This window comes from Tupaia chinensis, unplaced genomic scaffold, assembly GCF_000334495.1.
Source record: "Tupaia chinensis unplaced genomic scaffold, TupChi_1.0 Scaffold000117_2, whole genome shotgun sequence".
Lineage (NCBI taxonomy): Eukaryota > Metazoa > Chordata > Mammalia > Scandentia > Tupaiidae > Tupaia > Tupaia belangeri.
Window position 1 is genome coordinate 2,989,485 of NW_006159583.1, and position 25,102 is coordinate 3,014,586.

The following is a 25,102-nucleotide window of genomic DNA, read 5'->3' on the forward strand; positions in this document are numbered from 1 at the left end:
AATGTCGCTACCCAGTTCACCAGTTTGTACTGCGAGGAATTCTAAATATTAATTGAAATAGTCTGATAATAAAAAGAACACCTGGGTATAATATGTATATACTTCTTTACTCTTTTCCTTTAAATTTACTACCATTTTTTCAGATTGAAAAAGTAGTAAAATCTTTCAGTTTATTAAAAAAGTAAACATAGCCTATCTAAAAATCCATAATTATCTAATATGGGTTACATTTGTTTATTTTAAAATCATTTAGTTGCTTGATTTTTGTCATGTTGGAGTTACAGATAAAAGTGGCACTCGAATCCAAAGTGTAAAATTTTTTGATATTTTACTATGTTTTATATGTGCTTTCTACTCTAGGATATAAAGAAGAAGAATTTAATTGGCAGACCTATCTTAAGACATGCAAAGCTCAAGCTGCTCCTAAGTCCTTGTTTGAAAATCAGAATATAGTAAGTACATCCAAAATACTTCCCCTTTTAAAGGCTTGGGGTCTGCAGCAGCTTGGGCTGCATTGTTTGGTAGACGGTGGGGCATCCCGACTGGGCCCTGTGGTGGGAGAGTCTGGCTGCTTCCCTGCTGGCTTGCCTTGGTGACACATGCCAGCATGATATCAGGAATGGAGAGAGGACCCGTGTTCTCAGGGAAAATATTTGTTATCTTGTATTCCTGTGCTTCTAATACAACTGGGATATTGCAGAACACCGTAGCCCTTCCCTTTAGATTTTGTAATTCGTTGAGTTGTTTTGATTACTGTTAAGTAGGGTGTTTTGATTACATAGGCTGTGTCAAACCTGTTGTTCATGTCTATCCTTATGCCTGTACATGGATATTCTGGAATTTTTTTTTTCAACTATTCAGCCTGCTTTACTTATTTCAGGTTTGTGGATACCGGATAAAGCTTCACTTTGATGGATATTCAGACTGTTACGACTTCTGGGTAAATGCAGATGCTCTGGATATTCACCCAGTTGGGTGGTGTGAGAAAACTGGTCATAAACTCCATCCTCCCAAAGGTATTTGTCACTTTTCCTGTTTCACATTTTGAATTCAGCAAACACATTTTTTCACATGCTAACATATACAGTTTTTTAAAATGTAGACTGTTAATTCATATATTCCCAAATTCAAGCTTATCATTCATGATGAAGTGTATTTTTTTCAGGTGAAAGAAATAAAAGTATATTCTTACTTAAAAGAATAATCTCTGTTTACTTATTTGCAATGAAATAACATTCGCATGATACTTAACTGACTACAAACCACTTTACTTACAGATTTCTATTGTTATATACATACTTGATTACCCTGATTTGAAAAATTAATTTTAACAAATTTATGCAACCAAGTTTACTTATTGATATTTCAATATATAGAAAATCCTGAGAAATTACTCATTGACATTATAGATATTTAGGAAATAGGGAGAAGATCACACTAAAACTTGATTAGATGGATGTTGAATTAATAGAAATTAATTTATTTTCTTTTTTAAAAATTTTGTCAGAGAGTACATGTGATTGCCAAAGAGAGGGAGAAGAGTGGGACTGCTGAAATCCCTTCTCCTCCATTTCTCCATCCTGTCAGGATTTGGAGCATGTATACACACATGCCTGGAGTATTTCCTAAGCCACCAAGGCCGGGAGTTGAACTGTCGTTGCTCATATGAGATCCAGCCCTTAACCACTAGACTGAGGCAGTCTACAATTTATTTTCTTATGATCTAGTTCTTTATATTACAGTCTGCCAATAGTTTTTCCTGAATCATGTTTATGCAAAGGTCTAAGAATAATAGATACCATCTTTGGGGTCAGCGTGTGGCATAGTAGTTAAGCGCTGGACTCCCACATGTCTGACTACAGTTCGAGTCGCAGATCTGGAGGCCTGAAAATCACACTGAGTATGTACATCCATGTCTAAAATCTCAGGAGGAGAAAGGGATTGTGATGTGACCAACCCTTTCCCCTGGCATGGAGGGTGATTTCTCACTTTCTTTCACTGTCTCTCTCTGTGTCTGTCCTGTGAGCACACGCACCCTATGGCAAAACCTGAAAAAAAAGATACTATTTCTTCCAGTCTATCTCTAATGTATTTAATAATATATTATTTCCTTCTTTTTCACATGCTAATTTTATTATTATTCACATGATGTCAAAAATTCAGGATACTAGTTTGATATTTTGGGCCTATCTCAGGGCTATTTATTTTATTCTATTTATTTTTTTATTTTTTATTTTTTAGTGAGCTAATTGTTCCTTGGTTTTAGAGGATGACATTTTCACATGGTTGAAGGATTAACATAATAGCATATAGAAAAAAGTGAGCATTAAAAACACTATAAGCTTTTTTGTATAGACCTCTTATAATGGTGAATTATTAGCTTTTCATGTTGCCTTTGGACTTTAATGAAAGAAAATGAGAGCATATTAGCAGATAAGATAAAATGCTCAATTTCCTCTTTTAAGAAAATGCCGACTATAACACAGTTGTGAAAATTAAAGCACAGGTATTTCCCTTATTGTAATTTGCTGATATCCTTACTATATAAACCTTGAATTGTCTTATAAAGATAGGCTAAAATACTTTTACCTGTTTTTTTTATTAGTATTTTTTCCAACTTCCCACTTATATCTGTAAGTTAGTCTTCCAAAATACAGTAGTGCGGTAAGAATAAAGAATGTCGCTACCCAGTTCACCAGTTTGTACTGCGAGGAATTCTAAATATTAATTGAAATAGTCTGATAATAAAAAGAACACCTGGGTATAATATGTATATACTTCTTTACTCTTTTCCTTTAAATTTACTACCATTTTTTCAGATTGAAAAAGTAGTAAAATCTTTCAGTTTATTAAAAAAGTAAACATAGCCTATCTAAAAATCCATAATTATCTAATATGGGTTACATTTGTTTATTTTAAAATCATTTAGTTGCTTGATTTTTGTCATGTTGGAGTTACAGATAAAAGTGGCACTCGAATCCAAAGTGTAAAATTTTTTGATATTTTACTATGTTTTATATGTGCTTTCTACTCTAGGATATAAAGAAGAAGAATTTAATTGGCAGACCTATCTTAAGACATGCAAAGCTCAAGCTGCTCCTAAGTCCTTGTTTGAAAATCAGAATATAGTAAGTACATCCAAAATACTTCCCCTTTTAAAGGAAGTGATTTTTGAGTGTATTATGGGGTAAATTACAAGTAGTAACAAGGAAATTATATTACCTTGGTAAGTAGAGTTCTCTTATCTTAATTAAACTTTAAAATTGGCTTAAAATCATTATAAATAAATACCTGCTTTGTAATCATATTATGGTTGTCCTTTTTTTTAATTGAATGGTAGAAGGCAACATGGTAGAAAATCCCAGTGTAATTTACAATTAAGATGCATAAAAAATTAAATTGACTGAGATACTATATTGTTATCATCACTGATTTAGGAGTGCTGTTCAGATGGGATGCACATTACTGAGATGAATATATTAGGTCATCAGAAAAGTCACGATGTATTTGTCTATGTCTTCCTATGCAAAAATGCATCATGACTTTCCCAATGACACAATATCAATAGCTCTGTTTGGGTTTACGTGTAAGAGGTTGGTAGCGGTCATGACTCACCTTCCCTTTAGCTAATAGGTTTATTTGCTGTTAACAGAAGCAGAGTTAGACATGTGTATATTTTTCTCTTCTTGACCTATATTTTCACTTTCCAATGCATGTTCCTGAGCTGGCATCTCTGAGTGGGCCCCATATGTTACACTCTTCTTTTCCCAAGTTGTGATCTAATTGGAAAGAAGGGCAACCAGATGGAAAACCAAAATACCATCTTTGCAACTGATAGAGCTGGGCCAGAGGATATCCATGGCCTGAATCTGCAAATAAATGACCTTCTTGGTCTGGGCCCTAGAGTTAAAGGGATTTACTCTCCCTTCCTACTTCATTCCTTAAGCCAAGGGAATATTCACTGAACCCTCTAGGAGCACAGTGCAAACTATGTACCCTACAGACCAACTGCTGCTCAAGAATGTAACCAGTTACTCCTGAAATTCACCTGTAAGGTAACAGGAAGTGAAAGTGTAGAGAAAGGCAGTAATGTTTCACATATGCAGTTCCCTCCACATGGAAATAAGTATCAAGAATGGGGGAAAGCTTTCTCACTCCCTCTGAAAACCCTCTGGTAAATGGTATAACCAGTTGGTTTGAGAGCATCAGTCTAGTGGCTGAAATGTCCTCTGGTTAAATCGAACATAAGCCAAGTTGTATTAGAGAACAGAGGTGTTTGAGAGTTTCGGTGACTAATACAGATAATGGGCCAAGTTATTCTTTTAAAATATGTTAATTGAGAGGGTAGCTTAATGTAAATATTGCTTTGTCAGTAGGCATTCTCTGTTGAGACTTACCTCAGAGAGGAAGGTCAGTAAGGTGGACAGCTCAGCAGCTTGCTGTCTCTGCTCCACATTTCCTAATCCCTGCCTGGTTCTTTGATGATGACTTCAGCCAGGGATTTGATAAACGGTCTTTAACTGTCCTCTAGATTCTCAGCATTGCTGTCATAGAACTTAATCTTGGGCTGTGTATTTGGTATCTAAGAGGAAATTAATTTTTCTGTTTCTAGATTCTTTACCTCCAAATACTCAAACATATAGATCCAGGATAAGGTCCAGGGCATAGTTTTGATGAGTATTTCATGGTTTAGTGTAAAGATTTATGTGTAGCATTACCACCTGCTCCTTTAGTTCACGAGGGACTTATTCTAACATTTTTAGATATGTGACTGCCTACATTTTTGCAACCATAGCTGTATAATTATAAGAAGTTGAGTGATAATATTTGTTAACAATTATTTTGCTTAAAGTAGTTAGAATATAATCTCCATATACTTTAGTCTGAACTGAAGGACGTTATTTTAGAAGGGAAGAAATCATTCATAGTGTATGTGATTGATGTAATTATAGCAAGTACTCTATTCTAAGATTAGAATATTCTTCCTTCACAAAAGATTCTAAGAGATGTTTACATATTACAGTACAGCAAGCACTAACTCTTACTGAACTTTTATTGCTTTCATTCCATGTTCCAGCTGTCTAATCATCTTAAATTTCCTAAATTACCTAAATTTTTCATGGCTGTATATATATTAACAGCCAGGTTTTGTTGTTGTTGTTGGGAATAAAAAGTGTCTGTCATGTTAAAAGTTGTAATCATTTGCAGCCTTTCATATATAAAGATGACCTACTTTCAGTAGAGTACTCTTTTGAGAAATCTGTTCAGAAGTGGGAGTGAATTTGCACTGACTCATGCACATTTTTAACTTGACTAAGTACATATTTTTATGTGAAATAATTTTCATTGTTAAATCTGTAATCAAGGAGAAGACAAAATGTGAACTACATGGTGAGTAAAACTTGCCAACTAGCTAGTATAGTCATCTAACTAAGGTACTGAAACGTATGTTAAACTTAATTATTTTAAACTCTGAGAGATCGTGTATATTTTAGTTTTGAGGCCCAGATAGTTAATTGGGTGTAGCAATAGGACATTTTTTTTTAATTGCTGCTTGTTGGAAAGTGATCCTGCTGTGAAACTGGCACACAATTTTTAAATTATGTGAATACAGTGATGGATGCTGGGCCTTAGAGCAGGAGGTGCAGAGAGTGTGCGGGTCTTGCTGTTGTTAAGTGTGTGCTTATCTCTAATTAAATCTGTATGTTTTCATAGACAGTGATCCCATCAGGTTTTCGAGTTGGTATGAAGCTTGAGGCTGTAGACAAAAAGAATCCTGCATTCATCTGTGTTGCTACGGTAACAGATATGGTGGACAATCGTTTCCTGGTACATTTTGACAACTGGGATGAGAGCTATGACTATTGGTGAGACATTTTTCCATTGGTGTGTCCTTTTTAAAATTTAATATTTATCCAAGTAAACCAGGCAAAATGGTTTAAAAATAGTAATAATGCAGAACATATGACAGAAAATAACAATTCCTTCTTTCCTATTTCAGATTTGTTAAGTTTTTTCTGTACCATATGGCATATATTTCTAAATAGCATTCTTTAATTCTACTTCATGCAGAGTGTTTTAGTTGACTTCCCACCATGATAGTACTGTTTACACACTCCATGGTGTTAACATACAGTCACGTGTATTTTAATCTTTCTTGCTCAGTAGCTAATTTAATCATCCATAATGGATGAATATAAATACATTAATTGGGGAATGTTTTTAATCTTTGTAGTTTTTAGATACATTGCATAAATAAGAACAACCTATTATAAATTATATAATTATAAAATAATAAACCCATCCTATTTTGATTAATCAGCTGAAATAAGAATTTTCCATACCTAACTCATGTTCATTAATCTCCATAATTTAGTTTTCAAATAGAAGACATTTCTGAAGTATTTAATTCCTTACAGGGAAAACTTGAAATGAGAACATTTTAGAAAAATATCTTTATAAAATATGGCTAATGTTATAGTATCAACTATATGTTTATTTAGATAAATATTGCTAAATTTCAGGGAATTTTTTTTTCTTGATCTTACTTTATAGTATGCATATTTAAGTAGTCAGTAGACCCACTGGTAATTTCTATTAATCCTTAAATTATTGAGATACTCATCAGTTTTACTTGCACTGTTTAAAAAAGGAGTGATATTAATATCCATTTGCTGTCCTGAATTAAAAAAAATGTTTTGTGTTACATATACTTTCTTATAGAATTATTTTTTAAAATTAGACAAATTCCATGATTATATTGGGGTCTCAGAAAAGTTATGACATATTTTTTCTACGTTTTTATCCAAAAATGTGTCATGACTTTTCCAACAACCCAATATTACACAGAGTCAAGGACTTTTAGTTTGGTTTGTTTTTCTGAGCTCTTTTCTGCAAAGCATAATTTTTCTCATAGAATGTCCTTGTATTAAGTTAGTAATAAAAAATGTTTAGGTAGCATATTTTCAAGCATATACAAAAGTGTGATAATTGAGTCGTTCTCCCACAGTCTTTGCTCAGTACCAACAGTTATGAACTTATATGCAGTTTCATTTCCTCTGTATTCCTCTTCCTAAAATCTCAGCTCCAGGGTTGTTTTGAAGTCAGTTCCAGATATTACATTTCATTTGTGACTATTTTAGTATGTATCTTTCAAAGGGACTTTTTTTTTTAAATAGATCTGTGATGTAATGAGCTTATTCAGACATTTCTCATTTGTCTTAGTGTTTTGTTTTATATTTGTTTGATGGTTTTAGATCCAAATACGGTGAGCCATTTATGATTGCTTTGCTATTCTCTTGATCTCTTAATTTATCAATCCCTGTTCCTCTGTTTTTCTTGCCCGTTTATTGTGATCTTTGTTGAAGGCACCAGGTTGTTTCGCCTTTGAATCTCCTTCAATCTGGATTTGCTGATTGAATCCTCCTCATGTTATTACTGTGTTCTTCTGTTCCTCATACTTTCTGTTACTGTTTTTATTTCACTTATAATTGTCTGTACCTATTGGGAATAGGTGAATGGATGAAAAAAAAAACCCTTTAAATTTAGAAACACTCCAAATCTGTGCTGGGTTAGACAGGTGTCTCTCTTCCTTTGTTCAGTAGACTATGGTGATAGCAATACCGGCATGATAACTAGGCTCCAGTGCTTTCATTAATAAGTGATCCTACTGTAGTTATTTGAATTTGTTGAATGAAAAGTTTTTGTTTTTAAAGTTTTGATTTATTTGAGAACTTTTAAAAAGCTTTTGCCTGATTGAAACAAAATGGGTGAATTTTAGTTTATTTACATAGTCTCATAAATGTTTTAGAGATATAAGTTGCTTATTTAACATAAAATGGATTGTCTTTAAAAATGTTATCCTGAATAAAATTAATGGGAAAGTCCAGAAGAATATGTCACATTCCTTATTTATTTATTTTTATTTTTTGGATGCTGTATTCCTGGGGGGAGGGGGGGGGCAGAACAGGAACGATCCTGGTCTGTCAGAAAGAGCAAAGAAAAAAATTATCTGTTTCAAATCTGATTTTTCACTTTTATGAGCACAAACTGATTATTTTCAGGATGGAATGTACTTTGAGGATTACTTACACTTCTAACTATTGACATGAAATCATATTTTGCTAATTGTTGGGAAAAGAATACAGTATGTTCCCTTCCTCAACACTGCAATTAAGGCACATTGAGAATTGCCTAAGTGCACTGGAAATTCTCCAATCTTATTAAATATTATGTTCTTTGCTTTTTGAATTTGCGAATGGTTTTTTATCTGCATAAATTACTTAGGTATATAATTGAGTTTACAGATTGGATTGCCTTCTCAATTGAAAATAGTTTGGAAATGAGATTTTTTTCCTTTAAGTTGCATAGCAATTCTGTATGTCTACCAATGGATATTTGAAGACATGTATATGTCTGCATACATCTGTGGTAAAATATGTTTATTTGTAGTAAAGCATTTTTTCCTTCCAAAGAGGATTGTAATAAAAATTTATATAAGATTGAAGAAATAGTTTTTCACGAAAGAAAGATAGAAAAAAAACATGATGTATTTTTCTGTTTCTCTGTGCAAAAATACGTCATGATTTCTGACAATCCAAAACTTTTGCCTGATTGAAACAAAATGGGTGTTTATGTATTACATTGCAGCTTATTTTACCTCTGGATTTCCTTCGTGATTTTTAATAAATTTTAACAGAAGGCTCATGCACTGGCCAGAGAGAGAAAGACTTAGACACAGAAAAAGAGAGGGGAGTGGGTGGAGAGAGAAAGCACTCCCCAGTAAGGTGTGGTCATACTATAGTCCCTCCTCCATTTCTCCATCTGTTGGGATTCTAGGCACACTTATTCCCTAGGGACTAGTACTTGTTAGCCATATGGCGTCTGGCTCTCTTAATCACCAGGCCATAGGGTTAGCCCTCTTTGTGCTTTTGCTACTGATAATTGGTAGCCATTCAGTTCTAGGAATTGGTGCTAGATGTGGGGATAGAGTATTCAAGGCCAGCAAAAACACTTGCTTGCATCTGGACACAGCATTAGGGTATGTTTAGGGAATGGTAGCCAGAATGTTCAGTAATTTACTTGCTTCTTCTAAACTTTTACTTGCCTTGGGCCAACTGGTGGCATAGTGATCAAGGTGGCTAGATTTTTCATGTCTGATAGAATGGATCAAGCTCTGGTCTCAGTAGAACTGTCTGTTTTCAGCAGAACATACCACTCAACAGGGTGTTCATGAAAAACACCCTGGGCGTGTACATGTGTGCCTAAAATCTTGAGAGGAGAGCAGAGGAGAGGGGATTGCAGCGTGGTCATCCGCTCTGGAGGTTGATTTTTGTATTCCGGCTCCTCTGTCTCTAATGAGTATATGTGTCCTTTAAGAAATTGAAAAATAATAATAAATTTAAGAAGCAAACTTGCCTTTTTTGCCTAGAGACTTTACCGACTTTATCAGGTGTTGTGAAAAATAAGAGTTCTAGGAGCAGAAACCAATTTACGAAAGGTTGAAGAGATGGTGATAAGGGATAACAAGAAAAGTTTGATGCTTGAAAGTGAAAGAGGATTATAGCTTGAGGGATGTTGACTTTTAAGAAGGCTTCACCGCATATGGAATGTTTTGAGTTTGGTGTTTAGGCAAAAGGACAGAGGTCACAGTGGAGGGAGAGGAGATGTATGAGACTGGACTGTTGGTGACACCAGGTCTCTTGGAAGGCCTAGCCTTGGAAAGGAATAAGCTCTCCTCTCTGCCTGAATCAGAGGAAGAAATCAAAGGAAAATTTGGTACCAGGGTTTTGAGATGGCATTACCTTTATCTTTCCAAGTTACTACGATAGTGGAAGGTTCTAAGCTTAAAGCAAATGAATAATATTTAAGACAGCTATTATGGGGAATGGGATTGGAAATTAAGTAGGGATGGAGAGGTGAACTCGATGACTTGGCCTGTTGAGGCTTAGGCTTTAGTGGTAATGGAGAGTGTAAAGGATGCTCTGAAGAATTAACACAAAGGGGAACCAGGATGGTAGGGTGCTGGTTAATAAAGGAGCAGTCATTATATTCTGGGTTTAGGGCATGGGATAGGCCAACTATCCTGTATTTCTTCAAAGACTCTAAACTATGGTGGCTTGAAATGAAGAGACTTTGTTGTTTCCATAAGTAAGCATTTTGAAATGTCTTTGACTCTACCGAAAGTTATGGAGGTACAGCATGATATATTATTTCTGTTGAACTTTTGACAATGACTTGTAAAACCAGGATCTCTTTCTTTCCCAGTTAATGGTTTAGTGAAATCACTTAACTTCTTTGAATCTCTTTAAAATGAGGATCTTCATGTCTGCTCACTTTGTTACCTCATAAACATGGGCCTTTCATGAATTATTTCTTTGGTTTCTGGCTTTCCAAAAATCTGCTAGTCCAGGTTTTACTGGATCTTCGTGAGTAATTTGTATTTATATATGAAATGGACTTTAAAAAACTATTTTCAGGTTCCTTTTGCTACATACATAAAAACTCAAAAGAAAGAAATAAGGGAGATATAGTAATTGACAATATGCCAAATTTTCACTATTAATTGTTCATTATATTTCTTTTTGGTTACATTTCTGCTTTTGAACACTAGATGGGACTAAGAGATGACTTGTTTTACAATAATATTAGAAGAAACTTTATAGCTTTCCAACAACTTTTGAATGAAATGTTGTTTGCCTATTAAGAGAGTACCATTAAAATAGATAAAAAAATAGGTTACCTTTATTGAGATGATTTCCTTATTTATTTTAAATGGTGACTTTGATCAATACTTATGTATTAAAATCTTATCTAAGATTCAGGTAATACAGGAATAAGTAGCCACAGAGTTTTTCTTTGTAGAGCAAGCCAGTAAATCAAAAGAATTCGAAATCTTTAATGTTCTTACTTTAAAACAATTGTGAGTTTGGCAGATAATTATAAAAAGTACTCTGTAGTTGTATTAGATCGAAAAGGAAAATATTAAACAAATGTCCTACATTGTTATGTTTTTCATTTTTTTAAAGACATTTTTGCTATAGGGCACATGTGCTCACTGGAGAGACAGGGAGAGGAAATGAGAAATCACCCCCTGGGGGAGTGGACATGCTGCAATCCCCTCTCCTTCATTTTCCTCTCAGGATTTTGGGCATGCACGCACATGTGCCTTGCATGAGTTTTAAGTCTCCACCTCTGGGACTTGGACCACATTCATCCATGTGAGAATCTAATGGCTTAATCACTACACCATCTGCTGACCCATATTTTTTTTTCATTTTTAATGACACCTAAACAAATTAATGTCCTGTCCTAAAGTAAAGGCATTGTATCCTTAATAATAATCTATCACCAAAATAACTGTTTAGGAAAACATCAGGAAAGCTGAAGAGTTCCATAGCCTTGTTTATACAATTTAAACAGATTTTATCTTTCTTTTTTAGAGAGGTTTTTGCTATAGGGTGCGTGCGCTCGCCAGAAAAACAGAGAGAGACAGAGATAGAAAGTGAGAAGTCACCCCCCGGGGGGATGGCCACGCCACAATCCCTTCTCCTCCATTCTCCTCTCGGGATCTTGGGCATGCACGCACATGCACCTGGTGTAAGTTTAAGCCACTGGGCCTGGGACTCAAACCGCGGTTGACTACGTGTGAGTCCAGCGACATAGCCATTACGCTAACTGCTGGTCCTAACAGATTATATCTTGAGGAATTGTATATTAGAGTACATTTTATGAAAATGTATACTATACAAAATTTGGAGAAACCAACCTAACAATGCATATTTTCCTTCCATATTCCTAAAAGAATGGTATACACACACATAGCCCTAATATAAAAACTAATGTTCAGTGGGGGAAAGGAAGGTCTGTGATAACAAATGACTAAAGGAAGAAAGGAGGAAATATTTAACTAGAGAAATCACCCCCTGGGGGAGTGGACATGCTGCAATCCCCTCTCCTTCATTTTCCTCTCAGGATTTTGGGCATGCACGCACATGTGCCTTGCATGAGTTTTAAGTCTCCACCTCTGGGACTTGGACCACATTCATCCATGTGAGAATCTAATGGCTTAATCACTACACCATCTGCTGACCCATATTTTTTTTTCATTTTTAATGACACCTAAACAAATTAATGTCCTGTCCTAAAGTAAAGGCATTGTATCCTTAATAATAATCTATCACCAAAATAACTGTTTAGGAAAACATCAGGAAAGCTGAAGAGTTCCATAGCCTTGTTTATACAATTTAAACAGATTTTATCTTTCTTTTTTAGAGAGGTTTTTGCTATAGGGTGCGTGCGCTCGCCAGAAAAACAGAGAGAGACAGAGATAGAAAGTGAGAAGTCACCCCCCGGGGGGATGGCCACGCCACAATCCCTTCTCCTCCATTCTCCTCTCGGGATCTTGGGCATGCACGCACATGCACCTGGTGTAAGTTTAAGCCACTGGGCCTGGGACTCAAACCGCGGTTGACTACGTGTGAGTCCAGCGACATAGCCATTACGCTAACTGCTGGTCCTAACAGATTATATCTTGAGGAATTGTATATTAGAGTACATTTTATGAAAATGTATACTATACAAAATTTGGAGAAACCAACCTAACAATGCATATTTTCCTTCCATATTCCTAAAAGAATGGTATACACACACATAGCCCTAATATAAAAACTAATGTTCAGTGGGGGAAAGGAAGGTCTGTGATAACAAATGACTAAAGGAAGAAAGGAGGAAATATTTAACTAGAAAGTTAAAGGAATTTTTTTTTACTGAAGTAAGTTCTGAGGAAAATCAGCATTAGGTAGTGGTTACAGTAACTCACCTATGAGTTACTCTCTAAGATCGGAAAGATCGCTAAATGCTCATCTCATTTGCTGAAGAATATTTTTTAGATAGTTACTTGTTTTTCTCTATGCCTAAGACTTCTTTTTTCCCCAGACATTCCAACCACTGTTACCTTCCTGGCTTTCTATTTTCTAGTCTTTTATCTATGTAAAAATGTGTCATGGCTTTCTCAACAACTCAATGATTGTGCTATGTCTCTTGGTGCCTGTATATTCTTTAATGCTATTATAACTACTCCCTCTGAAGTGTAGACTCTATTTCCTTATATTATATTTGCCTGGAAAAATTCCAGCCCCTAGTTGAATCCAGCTTTTCTGCTTACTGTATGCCTGTCCTGAGCAGTTCAGGATAGCTGGAGAAAGACACAGTGCTGATTGGTCTGACTTCATCTTTCTGACTATTAACCTTATATGGACTGTAAGTCCTGCCCTTCCTTGTCTGCTCTTTCAGAACACTAAATTTCACTGTTCTCTTTTTTCCTCAGGTATCTCAAATCCTCTTTCTTATCCTCTCTCTAAATGAGTGATCTTGCTTCCTGTGTTAGTAGGAAAAAATACACAGTCAGAAGAGACTTTCCCATGTTCAGACCCCTATGTGAAACTGCCCTTGTGTTCTCTGTCCATAGATGGCATCTTCTTGTGTGTGACTGTGAGTGTTGTGTCTTGCTCCTGTCTAAGAGAGCCTTGCTCTCCTGTCACTAAATCAGTTCTCACCTTGTTTCCATTAATAAGTCATTTTTTTTATTGAATTCTTTCTACTGCACCCCCGACCTTTTAATTTGATGTAATTTTAAACTTAAGCAAAGTTTGTGGGATAGATGCTACAGGCCTGGTTAACAGCACCTTTGACTGCCCAACATCATTTAGACCAGTGTTTCCCAAACTGCTCTGTGGAACACTGGCATTCCATTTAATGTTAAAGAGTTGTTCACCAAAGTGGTGTTTCATAATTAATTATCCTTAAAGAGCTGTGTTTTCACACTTTTCCAATCCATTCATCTATTAAGTGATGTAGAGTGATTAAATATCTAAAATAAATGAAAGGTTTTTTAAAAAAGAAAGTAATATTTCATGATTAACTATTTTTAGGAAACATAGTTAAATAATTCCAGGTGTGTTTGTTTATAATATAGCTTTAGAGGTTTAATATGCCAATATTGCATGCTGTAAATCTCTAAGGAGATGCAGTGTAGGGTGTTTCCTGAAATATTTTAACCACGTGGCCCTGACTTATTTATGTATTTAGTTTTGAATACCTGTTGTCTTTCAAGAGCACAGGTGGTGAACTAGTCTCACAACTTAAAAAAAAGAAGTATTAGGTCATTGAGAAAGTCATGAGCATGCTAGGTGCATGTGTGTGTGCCTGTGATCCTGGCTGGCTGGGGTCGCTGAATCAGTACGAAGAGCTTGTTGGGATGCCTGTCTCTGTTTCTGTCTCTCTCATGGAGGAAATGAATAAACAAACATATTTTAGAAAGGAGAAAAGTATGTAAAATAGTACAGATAATTTCCATATGTGCCGTCCCCAGATTTCCCTAACTTAAAAAATTTAAAACGAAACTATCCAATGCCTCCATTTCTCTGCTTCCTTTTATAACCAAATTCCTTCAGCACGTTTTCTGCATTACTGTTTCCCCTCTCCTTTCCTTCCATTCTCTCGTAATCCCACTCTGTTCAGGCTTTTGCCCTTTCTTATCTCCAACCCCTCCAGAACATTCTTATGATCTCTAGACTGATAAATCCAGTGAACAATTCTTGTTACTTCTCGTCTTGGATGGCCTTACTTTGCTCATGGCGCCAAATACCATCTCAAATGCTGTTCACTCCCAGATTTGTATTTTTAGGCCTTGATTCTGCCCTTGAACTCCAGATTTTTATTCTCATTTTGTGTTTGATATTTTTACCTATTTACCAAACATATGTTAATAACCGAACGCTTCATTCTCATGGCGCCAAATACCATCTCAAATGCTGTTCACTCCCAGATTTGTATTTTTAGGCCTTGATTCTGCCCTTGAACTCCAGATTTTTATTCTCATTTTGTGTTTGATATTTACCAAACATACGTTAATAACCGAATGCTTCATTCACCACTCAGAATTCCAGAGACTGTGCTTACAGTCTGGCCTTTCTCAGAAGATGGCTTCTACATCCTTCTCATTGCCCATGTCCCAAACCTGGTAATGTCTTGACTTCTTCACTGACAACCTACATTAACTCTGTCACCAAGTCCTGTGGTTCTGCCTATAAACTATATGGGAAGACTTAACTAGCATGGAAAAATGAAATTAGAGTATGAGTTTATTTTAGTGCAAAAATTTTTGAAATCCAAGCACACTTTTTTATAACATATATGTTCTTTGAACTTTTTGAAAGCCTCCTTGTATGTATCTAAAACTTGATTACTCTTTACTGTCCTCACTGTCACTGTGATTCAGGCTATCATCAGCACTCTCAATAGCCTTTTAGGGACCAGCAGTTAGCGTAGTGGCTATGTTGCTGGAATCCTATGTAGTCAACCACTTAAACTCACACTGTGTGTGTGTGTGTGTGTGTGTGCGTGCGTGCGTGCCCAAGATCCCCATAGGAGAAGGGATTGCGGCGTGGCCATCCCCCCTGGGGGGTGATTTCTTGGTTTCTGTCTCTCTATCTCTATGTGTCTTTCTGATGAGTGCATCTGCCCTATGGCAAAAACCTCTCTAAAAAAGGAAAAAAAAAAAAAAGCCTTTTAATAGCTTCTTTTGTTGGTCCCAGTGTGTCAGTGTGTGTGCGTATGTGTATGTGTGTTTTGTTTTGTTGTTTTCTTTTATATTTTTACCATAGGGCACATGTGCTGCCAGGAGAGAGGGAGAAAGTAAAAATCACCCTCCGGGGGAATGGTTACACTGCAGCCCTTCTCCATTTTCCTCTTGGTATTTTGGGCATATACACACATACCCAATAGGTTTTTCAAGCTACCAGGTTCAGGATTTGAATTGTGGAGTTGGCCATGTGGAATCCATTACCTTAACCACCAAGCCACCTGTGGGCCCTAAAAAATTCTAAATTTTAATGATATCTTTGCTATTTTGTTATACTTAAAATTACAGCAAAAGAGATTGCAGCATTGCCATTCCCCGGAAAGGTGATTTCTTGCTTTCTGTCTCTCTGTCTGTCTCTGTCTTTCTGGTAAGTGCACGTGCCCTACAGCCAAAATTCTCTCCAAAGAAATATTACAGGATATAACAGAATTTGGAGGGGGGAGAAGAAAATAGCATGGTGATATTTATCAAATAGAAACCTACTTAGTATTTATATGTTGGAAGAGTAAAAGTCCTTTGTTCAGCAATTTTTTTTTCAAAATAGATATTTCACAATAAATAGAAGTTTTTGTGATTTGTTCATGATATCTAATTAACCTTTTTCCAAAAACTTTTCATAGTATTTGTAAGTAAATCCTGATAATTACACTTATTAATTTGTTTAACCTACAGGTGCGAAGCATCTAGTCCACACATTCACCCAGTTGGTTGGTGCAAAGAACATAGAAGAACACTTATTACTCCACCAGGTTTGTGTTTATTATGCATCTAATATTATTCATATACTTCAGGAGTAGGCAAACTACTTCTGCGAATGGCCAAATAATAGGTATTTCCAGCTTTGCAGACCACAGTCTCATCACAACTACTCAATTCAGTTGTACCCTAGAAGCAATCGCAGACACTGCTTACAGGAATGAGCGTGCTGTGTCGCAGTAAAACTTTATCTGAATGGCCAAATAATAGGTATTTCCAGCTTTGTAGACCACAGTCTCATCACAACTACTCAACTCAGTTGTACCCCAGAAGCAATCGCAGACACTGCTTACAGGAATGAGCATGGCTGTGTCGCATTAATACTTTATCTACAAAAGCAGGCAGCTGAGCAGGTGGTATTGGTTTGGTTTGCTGACTCCTGATGTTCTTCCAAGTCAGATAAGCATTGGTTCAGTCCAGCAGAGTCTCAAGTTTTGTCTTCTTTGGAAAATTAAGTTCTGTTTTGAAAGATCTTCATTTCTAAACTTGAAATTCATTTCTAGACCTTATATTAGTATACATTTAACTGTATTGTCTAACAAGAGAAGTGAATCGTCTAAGGTTGGACGAGTTCATGAAAATGGGTTTGGGTGTGCTTATGGATGGAGCATGGGCTCCGCATGTCAGGGTCAGCTTTGGCAGAAGTTTGGAGTTCATGTTCAAGTGAGAACTTGAGGCTTTGGGTATTTTTATGTAGTTTTAACTAGTACATTCACTTTTCCTTTTTCTATTGTGATTCCTGGTTCTAAAATAGATTTCACACCTTTGTGCTAGAGATACCTCTCTGCTCTTTGAAGTTTTCAGGTACTTGAGCTGTCTGCCTCTGGCCATCAGCCTTCTCAGCTTACTCACTTTCTCTTTGACAGGGAATGGTGTAACTGCCGATAAACAGCATCCTTGTTTTGGCATTTTGAGTTTATTTCATGTGCTAACGAACTGATTCCATGGCAAATCAGAGTTAAGACAGTGTAATTTTGAGCATGTGCTGTTTTAAGTGCCATGGCTGCTACTGGAATGAAAAGACAGGGTCATCAGCTGACATAAAACATGCAGTAGATGGCCGCTCAGTGGCAGTGGCACGTACCTAAGTTGCGGGGGGCCACCTTTATCACAGAGACAGGACAAGCCTTTGGTTTACTTGGGGCTGTTCTGAGATGTAGCCCACAGAGTGTCAGTAGCAAAGGCTCTGCTTAGAACTACAAATACTTGGGAACCAGCAGTTAGCGTAATGGCTATGTCACTGGACTCCCACATAGTCGACCATGGTTCGCATCCCGGACCCGGTGGCTTAGAACTCACGCCAGGCGCATGTGCATGCGTGCCCAAGATCCCGAGAGGAGAATGGAGGAGAAGGGATTGCGGCGTGACCATCCCCCCTAGGGGGTGATTTCTCGCTTTCTATCTCTCTGTCTCTCTCTGTCTGTCTGGCGAGCGCATGCACACTATAGCAAAAAAACTCAAAAAAAAACTACAAATACTTCTTCCTTTCCATTCTACCGGCTGGTCCCCAGTTCCTTGCACAGTGTCTCATTCAGAGTGACCATTTTCCTCCTCTGGGGACTAATCTTGGGTGGGCAGGCCAAGTCCTTTCTGCTTCCTGAATTTTCTCATATGTTAAAGGAGGAAACCTCTGTCTTGACCAGTTTACTAGTTTATGTCCTCTAGGAAGGGGGTATAAAGCATTATTGTTTATGTTTTATGTGAAGCATGTAACCAAATCATCCATCTCTTCATGGACTTTCATAAGTCAGAAGAAGAGAAAAATATATAGCTTTTTGAGGAATTTTTTTTTTTTTAAAGAGATTTTTGCTATAGGGTATGTGTGCTCACTGGAGGGACGGAGAGAGACAGAGACAGAATGCAAAAAAATCACCCGCAGAGAGGGAAGGCCATGCCCCAATCCTTTCTCCTCCATTCTCCTCTTGGGATTTTGGGCACACACGCACATGCACCCAATGTGAGTTTTAAGATGCCAGGTCCAGGACTCAAACTGCAGTTGACAATGTGGGATTCTAGCGACATAACCATACGCCATCTGCTGGTCCCGCTTTTTGATAATTTTTTAAAAATACAAAATTGTATTTGAAAAGTTCCACACATAAAAATGTGAATGTACTTAATGCCATTGAACCAAATGTCAAAAAAATTGCTTAAAATAGGAACCAGCAGGTGTCAAATCACACTATTCTCCTTCATTTAGATCACCTTTTATGACCTTAATGTGTTTGAGGATTACAGATTAGTCATTTCGTAGAGTGCTTCTTAATTTATTTTTGATTGGTCTTCCTCACAATTAGATCCTGGTTATGCATTTTTGTCAGGAATATCACAGAAACAATGCTGTGTTCTCATTGTCTCCTCTCTGGTGACACATGATGTCAAGATGTCTCTTTACTGGTTCATTTTAACCATTCATGGATCAAGAGGTTTACCAGTATCCTCCATTAACGTAGTTCTTTTTTTCTCTAATTAATAAGTATTTACTGGAGAGATACTTGGATATTATGTAAATATGCCATATGTGATTCCCAGTGTCATTTGCTAGTTTTAGCACCTTTTGATATATCTAGTATGAATGAATTATTATTCTTACAGTTGCTAAATGGTAATTCTTCTTACTCTATCTTTTCTTGTATGTAATTAGTTGATAATCTGCATAAATTAGCTTTCTCATCTTTCTATTTGCTCATTCAGTTAATTTGCTTATCTCAATGTGAACCCATGGATTACTGTTTTTATCAATGAGTTATAATCCATTATGAGTTTTATTTATTTTCATGTCCAGATTTTCTCTGATTTTAGCCTATAGGAGGCTCTTTATGCTGATTTGTGTGTCCTTTTGACATGTTCTTATCATTTTTTAAGGCCTTATTTTCTGGCACAACTTGGCTTACCTTCTACTTTCCCTGACCAACCCTGTCGTCAGTCATTTCTCCAGATCCATGGTTCTTTTTAATAGGAATGAGGCTTAGAAACTAAAGTCTGGATGCTAGGTGTGCTTATTGCTACTGGGGTGTAGCTGCTTCCAGTACTCTCAGTGGTTATAGTTAGGAACTATATGAATAGTTTTAATATACATTTAAAAATTTATATTTATGTTTATTTCTGTTTCTGTTTTTATATATTAAAAACTGTGAATTAATGCCATTACTTCTCATTCAAACCTAGCACCACTGGCTTCATTCTGGTTTTTCATTTTTCATATTTATATCTTCATTCAGTGTGAAACCCGACTGAACCTGTCTCTGATATGTTTGCATTTTTCCTCTTTATTCTCCTTATAAAACAAATTTATTACCCTACTAGGTCACTAATAACTCCTGCTCATGCCTACCTAATGAATTTTTTTTTTGGAGAGGTTTTCGCTATAGGGTGCGTGCGCTCGCCAGACAGACAGAGACAGACAGAGAGACAGAAAGTGAGAAATCACCCTCCAGGCGGGATGGCCACGCCGCAGTCCCTTCTCCTCCATTCTCCTCTCAGGATCTTGGGCATACACGCACATGCACCCAGCATGAGTTTTAAGCCACTGGGTCCGGGACGCGAATCGCGGTCGACTACACGGGAGTACAGCGACATAGCCATTATGCTAACTGCTGGTCCCCCTACCTAATGAATTTGATCTCTGAAACAAAAGTGGGTAAGAGGGAGAAAAGCATAGTTATTTCTATATATTCTATAAATAATAATGTTCTGTGACATGTGTATGTTACTTTGACCAAATCATATGAAAATATATTTGAATATTTTACATATTAGAATATATAAACCTGCTTTATTCTTTTTACAAATGTTTTTATAATTTTTTAAAAATTTAATTTTAATTTCTTTTATACATTCAGCCACATATGTCACTTAGCTTGTAAAGTGAATGTTCCAAATGAATATATATTTTAATCAGTGTTTTCTATTTCATATGTATATTTTTTGCACATTTCCGTATTGAGAGTCATCTAACTTATTTTCCCATTTGCGGAACTTGCACACATTTTTTTGTATGCATGTATGAAATTGTCCTAGATTAGAAGAAATAAAATTACTAAATTTGAGGCTATTTGTGTGTATATGTCTGTGTCTATTTTGTGTATAAGACTTTCCTTACATGAGAATATAAATTATATATAATTATGCATAAACTTTTCCTTTAAAAAGTAATAGCAGCCAGCAGACGGCATAATAGTTACATCACTGGACTCCATGTAGCCGACCATGGTCAAGTCCTGAACTTGGTGGCTTAAAACTCATGCCAGGTGCATGTGGATGTGTGCCCAAAATCCCAAGAGGAGAACAGAGAAGGGATTACAGCATGGCCATCCCCCTTGGGAGTGATTTCTCACTTTCTGTTTCTCTATCTCTCTGTTTCTCCCTTGAGCACATGCACCCTATAGCAAAAATATCTCAAATAAATAAATAAGTAAATAAAAAGTAATAGACAAATCACAATCAAGATGAAGAAAATTTGATTATTACAAATAATTCTGAAAGTCCTCATGTGCATATTAGCCTAATTCGCTAGATTTTAATGATAACAATGTCTTATAATTTTTTTTTCCATTTTTTTTTCAGTATTTCTTTAAACCTACTTGGATTTATATTCTTCTTTTCTTTTTAGGTTATCCAAATGTGAAACATTTTTCTTGGGATAAATACTTAGAAGAAACCAATTCTTTACCTGCTCCTGCAAGAGCTTTCAAAGTGGTGAGATAATACTTTTTATAGAATTTGATTAATTTGGTTGATGATATCACTTATTCATTAAAACCTGAGAACAGAAAGAGATGGTACTGGTGAACCAGAATAGAAGAGAGGAAAAGAAAAACACAAAGCCAAATAAGACGTTTTTGAATTTTTATGATTTTGAAAGTCAAAATTACTACTGGAGTTTTGCGATTAGTGTCTAAAAAATACTTTCCTTTTGGACTTTAAAGCTTCCTTGGGAAATAATTTTGTTTGAGATTATGTGGAGTTAGTTGTTGAAATCTTTTTTTTCCCATCTAGCTAGATATTCTGAAAAATCAAAACAGGGTAAGAAATATTTTGTAATAAAAATTGGTTTTGATAATTCTTTTGTAAATGCTGGGATGCTGTTTTTTTATTTTATTGCTATAAATCAACATGTTTAATTTCCAAAATGTAAGGTCATCTGCTTCTATTACAGTGACTTTCTAACCTAGAGTCATTGCTTCTTGCATATAGCTTATTAAGATTCAAAGTAAATCTCATTTTAGTGCAAGGGAGGAATAAGAAATAAAATACAGTTTTTACTTTTTCATCTCTTCTAGGTACGTTTTATAATTTATACTTTCCCCTGAATTTAAAGGGAAAGAAAGATATATTAAAAACGTAATTTTTCAAAATTATGATATAATTAGTCTATCATAAATATTTTGAATGATTCTTTTATGTTTAAATTGCTAGGATTTTTAATGATAGAATTAATTAGTAGATGCAGGCCCAAATATAGAAGAAAAGGACATCAAAAAAAATTTAAGAGCAAGACAGTTATATAAGTAGAAACTGTCCAAGAATGTATATAGTGAGGTCTAGCAGTGGGTTCAGCGGTAATGCACTGCTGAGAGAAGCTGTTCCACCTGGTGAACGCAGTTCAAATCCCTGTCCTGGTTAGCCCAAAATATGCCAGGTACGTGACCTAGTACCCAAGGTCCCACAGGCTGGAGGCCTGAAAGGAGGAGGTTGTGGCATGCTCAGATGTTGTGGAGGGTATTTATCTCTCTTTCTCTCTGTCTCACGGAAATGCACATGTGCTCTATCAGGAATAAAAAAGAATGTGCATAATTCCATCTGATACTAATTCAGTTTTTAAAAAATAATCCTGTTAGAGTTATGCTATGTTTATGATTTTTTATCTGACTTCTGAGTTTGTCTATATAAAGAACTCTATTTACATGTTGCTTTAAACTGGATAAAATGACATCAGGATCAATCTATACTTTTACTGTCTACCAGACGGTTAACTAAAATTTCTCTAGTTTGGCCTTTTTTCAGTCTTGTATTGGTTGCCTAGTATTCTTTCTATACTTTTCACACTTAATTTATAGAGCAGTTCTTCTGTTTGTTTTTTTGTTTGTTTTGTTTTGTTTTTAGGCTTTTACCATAGGTCGTGTGCTCTCTCCAGAGAGAAAGAGGGACTGAGAAATTACTCCCAGAGGGGAAGGCCACACCACAATCCCTTCCCCTCCCGGGATTTTAGACACACATACACACACACACACACACACACACACACACACACACACACACGCACAGTGTGATTTTCAAGCCTTCTGGTCTGAGACTCGAACTGCGGAGTTGCCCATGTGGGAGTTCAGTGCTTTAACCACTACACCACCTACAGGTTCCACCCCCATGTGATTTTCAAGCTGCTGGGTCTGGGACTCTGACTGCCACGTGAGAGTCCAGCACCTTAACCACTATATCACCTGCTGGCCCCTAGAACAATACTTTTATTACAGCTGTTTTATACAAGTAGAATCCAAAGCTGGGACAATTTAAGTACTCTGCCTAAGACCATACTTCCTAGTATCTGTTATTTCGAGGTTTACACATTCTGCTGAGTATGGAGGTGTAGGTAGCTATACTCCCCCTCTCTCATTTGATTGCTAATTTTATTTTCTAAAGATATCTCCCACTTTTTGCCCTCATTACCACTTCTTGGTATCTTATCTCAGCCACATTAATATTCTTCCTCTCTCTTTTTTAAAAATAACTTTCATGCTTATTGACTTTTGCCAAGAAACATCCAGCTAATGCAAGAAAATTTTTGTCTTCCCTTTGGTTAATCAAATAACTATAGTATTTTGAATTTCATCTTCATATCTTTGCCTCAGCCCTTTTTATTTTCAGCTAAGCTAAGTATTCAGGATGTTTGCTTGTGTGTGTGTGTGTGTGTATGCGTGTCTGTGTGTGTTTGTGGAGTTTTCTGATAGGTAGAGTGAGTTCCAGAGTCATTCTTGACACTTGAAAGTTTGAAAACCTTGAAGCCTGATTTTTGAAGCAATGCATCTCTTTCTTATTATTCCTTGTAACATCAAGTTCATTTTCTCTGTCTCACTGTGTAAAATTTTCTCTTCTGGCAGAAACCTCCACATGGGTTCCAGAAGAAAATGAAACTTGAAGTTGTGGATAAAAGAAACCCCATGTTTATCAGAGTAGCGACTGTTGCAGACACAGATGATCATAGGATAAAGGTAAGAGTTTCCTGTTGTCATTTAATTTTGTTTTTTGTTACAAGATATCTTGGATGAAAATTTCAGTCGATATTTAACTTGTAAATGCCTATAATTAAATTAGTACAACCATCGGCATGTGCAAAGTAAGTGACTCTGCTTCCTTGTAAATCAGCATTCACCCAGGTTTTCTTTTAATGAGCATAAGATGTTTTCTCTTTAATTATGAGTAACTTTTAATATTTTGAGTATGTATTTGGAGAAAGTAGAGATAACATATTAAGGCAAGATTCTATTTAGAATAAAACATACTTCATCATCTGATACTATGCACCTTTTTAAAAAATAAAGGTTATTTTTTTTTGGTGGGGTGTTTAGATCTCTTTTCAGAAGAATAGCTTGCCTTTTAATATACAAGGTTTAAAAATAAGTCATTTTTATAAATAAAAGCATATACTAATTAGAGATAGATTAATAAAAGTCAAACTCTACTCAAAGTAAGCACACAGTTAAGAAAATGGGTTCGGGAACCAGCAGTTAGCGTAATGGCTATGTCGCTGGACTCCCACGTAGTCGACCACGGTTCGTGTCCCGGACCCGGTGGCTTAAAACTCACGCCGGGCGCGTGTGCGTGCGTGCCCAAGATCCCGAGAGGAGAATGGAGGAGAAGGGATTGCGGCGTGACCATCCCCCCTGGGGGGTGATTTCTCACTTTCTGTCTCTATGTCTCTCTCTGTCTGTCTGGCGAGCGCACGCGCCCTACAGTGAAAATCTCTCCAAAAAAATAAAAAAAAAAAAAAGAAAATAGTGAAACTCTCTCCAAAAAAATAAAAAAAAAATAAAAAGAAAGAAAATGGGTTCGGGACTGGCCCACTGGTTAAGGGAGCTGGATCCCACATGACTGACTGCAGTTTGAATCCTGGCACTGATGGCCTGAAAAATATGCCAGCTGTATGAGTATATCCATGCTTAAAATCCCAAAAGTGAAAGAAATGGAGAAGAAAGAACTGGGGTGTGACCACATTCAGCTTTTCTTTTTCCCTCTTGCTCTGTCTCTGTCAAGTGCATGTGCCCTCTGGCAAAATTGAAATAAAAAAGAAGACAACTCAGTCCTAAGCTATAAGAGTCTTTAAATTTATGCTTCTTCCTTCCTTCCTTCCATCCTTCCTCCCTTCCTCCCTCCCTCCCTCCCTCCCTCCCTCTCTCCCTCTCTCCCTCTCTTCCTTCCTTCCTTCCTTCCTTTCTCTCTCTCTCTCTGTCTCTCTTTCTCTTTCTTTCTTTTTTTCCTAGTTTGCTATAGGGCTTGTGTATTTGCTAGAGAGAGAGAAACAGAAAGAGAGGGAAAATAAGAAATTACTCCCAGGGGAGGTAGCCATGCTGCAATCTCTTTTCCTCCAGTCTCCTCCTGGGATTTTGGGCACACATGCATATACACATGGCTGATGTGTTTTTTAAGCTGCTGGGTCAGGTACATAAACCACAAAGTCAGCCATATGGGATTCAGTGCCTTAACCAC

The 25,102-nt window shown here is 36.4% G+C and overlaps 1 protein-coding gene across 1 annotated transcript in view; it reads left to right on the forward strand.

Moving 5' to 3' along the window:
- L3MBTL3 (L3MBTL histone methyl-lysine binding protein 3) overlaps positions 1–25,102 on the forward strand; it is a 139,636-nt gene that overhangs the window by 52,601 nt on the left and 61,933 nt on the right. Inside the window, exons 12-16 of the mRNA XM_006144270.2 lie at positions 361–452; positions 5,716–5,867; positions 16,316–16,392; positions 21,012–21,097; positions 23,497–23,607. Of these exons, the coding sequence (XP_006144332.1) occupies positions 361–452; positions 5,716–5,867; positions 16,316–16,392; positions 21,012–21,097; positions 23,497–23,607 (518 nt within the window). The remainder of the gene's footprint in view (positions 1–360; positions 453–5,715; positions 5,868–16,315; positions 16,393–21,011; positions 21,098–23,496; positions 23,608–25,102) is intronic.